The sequence below is a fragment of the Epinephelus lanceolatus genome, chromosome 3 (genome assembly GCF_041903045.1).
Source record: "Epinephelus lanceolatus isolate andai-2023 chromosome 3, ASM4190304v1, whole genome shotgun sequence".
Taxonomy (NCBI): Eukaryota; Metazoa; Chordata; class Actinopteri; order Perciformes; family Serranidae; genus Epinephelus; species Epinephelus lanceolatus.
Genome location: NC_135736.1, coordinates 44,841,141 through 44,847,620, shown reverse-complemented (window position 1 = coordinate 44,847,620; position 6,480 = coordinate 44,841,141). Strand labels below are relative to the sequence as shown.

Genomic DNA, 6,480 nt, shown 5'->3' with positions numbered 1-6,480 from the left:
AGTAATGAATATCATCAGGTTGACTCTGGTGGTCTCGGTGCTGACTCTTCTGCTTCTCCTGAGTCTGTGGACGAGGTAAGACAATAAAAATCCATCCGTTCAGTCACTGCTCTTTATTTTGCTCTAACCTTCTGTGTTTGTTGTTGACTCGATCCAGGAAGAAGAAAACTCTGAGCTTCACCACTGAACCACAGAAACCTGTAGAGATAGAGGTGAGAGAGAAAGAGAGGCCCTGTTGACAAAACTTCCTCTATATCACAGTTCTAATAACTTGGCTCATAAAAACACTTGAACATGAAGGAGATGTGAAGCAAATTCATGTTTAAAACACAACTTGCTGAGTAGGAACCAGTAAAGAATTTGGCCAAAACAAACTTTCAGCAAATCAATGAAATCAAATAAAACTCTTAATATATGCAGGTTTCATGAATAAGCCTCATTTTGTGGTCTCTCTCCATCAGTTAGACTCATGTCCTGCGTATGAGAACGTCTCAGACGCTGCAGCACAGACAGAAGACACAGAGGAGCAGGAAGACCTGGTGTGAAGTCCAGTCAGGTTAGAGCCTCCTGCATCAAATAAAACAGGCCCACTTCAGATTTATAGTCACAGTTCCAACCATAACTTTACACAAGTTTTATGTGATTGTCTTCAGATGCACTTGAACCAGAGGCGGGACTCACCTGATGGAAACAAAGTAGTACCACATGGAAATATCAGTGTGGAGAGTGAGGCTGTGGAGGATGTGGGGGAAGTGGATACATTTACTTGTAGGTCCATTATGAGACAATATGCACAGATATGCAAAAGGCCTCACCACCTCTCCTACACTGGATCAAAACACAGACTTTGTTGTGACTTTGCCTCTTTTTCTGTTTCTGTGTGTCTGCTTGGCTTCATTTTTAGTCCCTTCCTGGTTGGTGTGTGTTACTCTGAGTGACACTTTGTAGATGGAGGCCTTGGAGCCCCTGGGCCTGTACCTGTTAGGTCCATTCAGCCTTTAACTTAATGTCAGTTTTCAGTAGCAGCAGCAGGTAGGAGTCAGCAGCACAGGCAGTCAGCAGCAGCATGTAGCACAACGTTTAGAAGAATGTGGTGTTGGCAGCTTGAACTGAATCATGTCGAGGTGTCAAACATGATTTATAGTTTAGATCAGCTGATGGTCAGGTGCTGTGTGACTCACTGACTTATAACTCACTGCTTAAACTATGCAAGCTTATTTCTACCTATACAGTTATATTACAGAAGTGTAGACATTGAATTTGTTATGGAAAATGTTATCATGTAATTCCACATAATAAATATATTGTGAAAAATCAGCTTCTTTTTTTCAAGACTTAAACTGCCAAAGGTTTTACTGATAAAATGTGAACATGAACCAGGAGTGAATTTAAATTTGAGTCATCAACCAGTGATGGATGGTAAAGTGTTGTTTCAGGGTGCTGATTCAGTATCTGTGATGTTTCACTGTCCTCTAGTGGGGAAGCTTCAGTGTGACACATTCAGGCTTCATCACTCTGAGTGCTCCCTCCACTGTCTGCTTTAAAGGGTCAGTTCACCCAAATTATAAATAGACACATTTTCTCTTTTACCTCCAGTGGTATCTAGACATGCAGGTAGGTTTTTGGGTGTTTTTTTTAAACATAGGGTGACTCTTTTTTGTTTTGTTTTTTTCTAATTTGAATGTAGGACTTCTCTACACACTGTTTATCCACAACTGAATCACCTAAACAAGCCAAAGCCCATCAAAGTATTGTTCTGTTCAACATCATTGCATCACGATTGTGTGTCGATACAAAATCCTACCTGTCCATCAAATTATGTGTGGGGCGGCTGTAGCTCAGGAGGTAGGGCAGGTGGCCCACCATCCTCCAGCCCACATGTGGAAGTATCCTTGAGCAAGATACGGCTGTTCCATTGGTGTGTGAGTGTGTTAAACTGAGTAGCAGGTGGCACCTTGTATTGTAGCCTCGGCCATTAGTGTATCAGTGTGTGTATGAATGAGTGTGACTCATAGTGTGAAAAGCACTTTGAGTGGTCAGAAGACATGATCATGTTTGGTTAACTCTAACAGGCATGTGAGTTTCTCACCTCTCTCAGCAACCTGACCACAGAGTGACCAGAGAAGAAACCAACTGAGAGAAAAAAAATGCACATCATTTTCCATCCCTTCTTTTAACTAATACTCTTCATTCCATCCTGTTCAATAAAACTGCCTCATGGTTCACAGGTTGAATACGTTCCTGTTCTGTCACTACAGCTGCAGACTGTGTGACATCCTGTGGCGCACATAGAGATGAACTGTCTGTCTGTTTTTCTTTTCTATTTATGAATGCTCTCTTGTGGTGTCAGTCGGATGTTTGCAGCAAAACAGCTTTGATATCATAATTCTATTGTTTAAACTAAATTTTTCAAAACAACCCGACTTTGTCGATTTGTGGGTATTTATTTAGTAAACAGACTTGAATTCATGTAACGCCTCTCTAGCCTTCCGACCACTGAATTCGACTCATCTTGAATGTTAATAATCTAACCAGGAAGGAAATGAAGAGGTTTAACATCCTGATATCTAACTTCTGCTCACTGACAACAGAGGAAAGGCATCTTTGACGACGCCCTTCTTCACTGTGAGTAGAAACAGTTTATTGATGTAACTGATGCTGTTTACCTGCTGTGAGCATTATTTTATCTACTGACAGGTTTTATTGTCTCACACAGAGAGACGAGAGGAGCAGCTATGAGTCTAACTGCAGCAGCCAGAGGATTTGTCGTCTTCCTCCTCTCTGTGTCAGGTACTGTAGATCTACAGTTACATTCATCACATTAAAAGAGGGGAATCTGGGAAAATGTGGGACTGAAGGTCACATGTGGAAATAAGCAGATCAGAGTTGTGTGAAAGGAAAGCTTCCCAGAAACATGACAAATATTACTTTTGTGTGCAAATGTGGAAACAGCCCATATGCATAGGGTCTTGGTTTGTTTAATCAGTTCTAAAGTCGACCCTGGTTGCAGAGGCGACAGCTCAAGTGGCCGACAGTTAGTTTCTATCTGCAGCTACTTTTATCATGGTGAAGTGTTTTGGAGGGATATTGGTCTCACAGTGAAATCAAGTTATATTGTCTCAACTTTTCTTATATCATCATCGTATCATCATCTGCACCAAACCCTGCTAGATCCTTCTGTATTCAGTAAGCTCAGTGTGATATTTATGTGTTCTGTGTCGATAGTACTGATTGGCTTTTATTTTATCTTTGTATCAGAGCTGCTGTAAACAGTTTCCTCCGCCTCAGTGCTCTGCAGTTATTTTTAGTTTTCACACTCAGCAGCAACCAGGCCAGAGATTAACTCTAGAAAGCATGTGCACGTCTTCCACTCTTCTTTAGCACTGACTGTGTAACTGTGCAAACACTGTGAATATTTACAGTATGTACTACCACCAGTGGCGCGCCCACAAAGTGTTCATAAGGGTGGTCAGATGGGGCCACTGAAATGTTGGTGTGACACACCAAAACTAAAAGCGATAACTGAATTTCAGGAATTCTATTCTGCTGTTGTAGTTTATAGTTTAGATGAAAACTATGTCAATATGGAGAGTTAAGGAATTGCACACTGATATACTTTGGCAGCAGGAAGCAGGAATGTCAGCCTCCAGTTAGTGTGTAAGAAGACTTTTAATTTGATGTTTTTTCTGACATTTTCTTGACAGTTTTTTAAATGAATTGAACAAAGCTGAAACACACAGAAAAGTCTATATTCTAGTTAGATGCATCATGTGGAACATTTTATGACAATGACTGCAGATGATCAGTCTGATAATTGAGGACTTTAAAGCTTGTCCAGGTTATCTTTCCCCAAATCACATCAGTACTTTTTTGTCTTATTGACTGATTGTTTACTGAAGTCATTGATTTTGATTGTGGTTCCTGATGTGCTCTGTGTTACAGTGATACAGGGTCAGAATGTCTGGGGAGTGACTTACACCTCTACTGAGATCTGTGCTGTAAAAGGATCAACAGTGGAAATACACTGCAGCTACAGATACCCATCCAGAATAAATGGCCCTGATACCAAAGTTGAGAACGCATCCTGGTTTATTGAAAAGAAGAATGTCGCGAATGTGTATCTGAAAGATGACCCACAGTATTCAGGTCGTGTGCAGTATGACTGTGATGAGATAAAGAATGACTGCACTCTGAGAATCACAGACCTGAGAGAGAGCGACTCAGCTGTGTACAAGTTCAGGTTCATAACAAACCATCCCAATGCTTATACTGGTGAACCTGGAGTCACTTTGTCTGTCGCAGGTAACATCCTCACTGGAATATTTAACAATTCACATTCAAATGCATAATTGCATGTATGTATTAATACAATTAATATTTATTTTCCTTCTACACAGACTTAGACCTCAAGGTCAGCAGATCATCTTCATCTTCTTCCCTTCAGTGTCACAGCAGTCGTCATTTACCTGATCATACTTCCTACATCTGGTCCAAGAATGGACAGAAAATAAAAGAAGGCACATCTCCTTATGTAGACTTCAGTTCTGATTCTGCAGACAGCTATTCCTGTGCTGTAAAAGGATGTGAGAACTTCCCCTCTCCTTCAGTGTGTGAGTTTACTTACAGTCTTCTACTGTTATATCACCATCTGCTGGAGCCTCTAAGCCATTGCACTGACACGTCTGTGTTAAATTGTTTAATGCTCTCATTTAGCTAATTTACCAACCAGAGATCATCAGTAGACATGACAGTGTCCAAACACACTGAACCAGCTTTATTTCCTTCATCCTCAGACGCACAAATTCATTTTTAAATTCAACGTTTTTATGTTTTTCTCCTCCAGATGCTCCAAAGCTTCCCTCTGTGTCAGTGAGTCCCTCTGCTGAGATAGTGGAGGGCAGTTCAGTGACTCTGACCTGTAGCAGTGATGCTAACCCAGCAGCTAACTATACCTGGCACAAGAGGAATGGAAATTTATTCCATCATCCTCAGAGACAAAAACCACAACTTGTCCTCAGCTCCATCCAGTCCTCTGACTCTGGAGAGTATGACTGTAAAGCTTTGAACGAGCTGGGGTGGAGCACATCTAATTACATCTTAGATGTGAAATGTGAGTAAAACACTGGTAATTCAAAAAGCATCATGCAACTAATGACTACATTTTAATGCTTTATTACCCAGCCAGGCTGATGGCTCTGATTGTTTCACATTCACAGTCTGCTGCTGCAGTTCACTGAGGTATAGGTTGAGTAAAACAATTTCGAAGGAGGTCTTGAGCTTCCAACTCTAGAGCTGTATTACTATTCTTCTCAGATGTTCTGTTCTATATAGGTTTGCTACAGGTTGCTTTATAGGATTTAAGACAAAAATGATTGGTGGCAGGGAAGAGAAGGGGGGGTCTCTGGTAATCCATGTAGGAGGGCACTAAGTTTCTTCACTCAAAAGGGTCATGACGAGGTAATGTGTGGCCAAGTTCCACATACAGGTCTATTATTGGTTACTGTATCCTGCCAGTTAGCTTTATAGAGGAGACAACAGCCTGTCTCACAATGTCTGAAGTAGGTGAATAACATAGTAATCACAATAATTATGTTGCTCCTCCTGGTTTGTGGCAGTCCATACCTAAAAACTGGTCTGTAAACAAAAATTCATAAGTTGTCTCTCATTTCTCCTCCAGATGCTCCAAAGCTTCCCTCTGTGTCAGTGAGTCCCTCTGCTGAGATAGTGGAGGGCAGTTCAGTGACTCTGACCTGTAGCAGTGATGCTAACCCAGCAGCTAACTATACCTGGTACAAGGAGGATGAAGACTCACCAAAAGCATCAGGACAGATCTTCACCATCTCTAACGTCACAGCTGAACACAGTGGGAATTATTACTGTGAAGCCCAGAACACAAGAGGACGTCATAACTCCACCTTACATCTGACTGTTGTGGCAGGTAAGTTTTGCATTCATGTTTTCAGCGAGGGCAGGAAACCTAGTTGACCTTAATATTACTGATAGGGGGAAGAGGCACTTTAAGACGTCTCTCAACCTCATAGTTGTATCCTCTGGACAGAAGGCAGAGAAATGAATGTGTGGTCCAGTTATGTGGAAGTCAGAGATCTGAGAAAGAGAACAGTCCAGATTTCTTCTTCAGTGGAACATTAGTCGTTATGTTTTCACTTTGTTACATAATGAAGAACTCTTAGGAATTTCATCATCTTCATTACCTGTGTTCTATCAGTAAAAGGTTCAAGAATATGTTTGCTGGTGTTTCTATGAGGGGTTCTGCTGCAGTTTTAAGTACAGTAATCACTGATTCAATGTGCATCATTTCCTTGCACTCAGAGCAGGAGTTGTTCCAGTGTTATTTGGCTTATGTCAACACATCCACTGCAGCGTTAGGCCTCTGTCTTGTCACCTGTCTTGTTCATAATAGCAACTAGCAGCTAGTAAACACACACACGGACACGCCGCAATATATAGCGCCCACAAAAC

General features: G+C 41.3%; 1 protein-coding gene and 1 long non-coding RNA gene across 2 annotated transcripts; both read left to right on the top strand.

Moving 5' to 3' along the window:
* Window positions 1-150: 150 nt before the first annotated feature.
* Window positions 151-1,305, top strand: LOC144462507 (uncharacterized). The gene is made up of 3 exons (XR_013490786.1): window positions 151-212; window positions 462-556; window positions 654-1,305. It is a non-coding gene; the product is annotated as an uncharacterized LOC144462507 (long non-coding RNA).
* Window positions 1,306-1,608: 303 nt separating this feature from the next.
* Window positions 1,609-4,742, top strand: LOC144462546 (sialoadhesin-like). Its single transcript, XM_078166612.1, has 4 exons — window positions 1,609-1,614; window positions 3,900-4,302; window positions 4,398-4,610; window positions 4,714-4,742. Exons 1-4 carry the CDS (start codon window positions 1,609-1,611, stop codon window positions 4,740-4,742), a joined length of 651 nt encoding a protein of 216 aa, XP_078022738.1.
* Window positions 4,743-6,480: the final 1,738 nt, after the last annotated feature.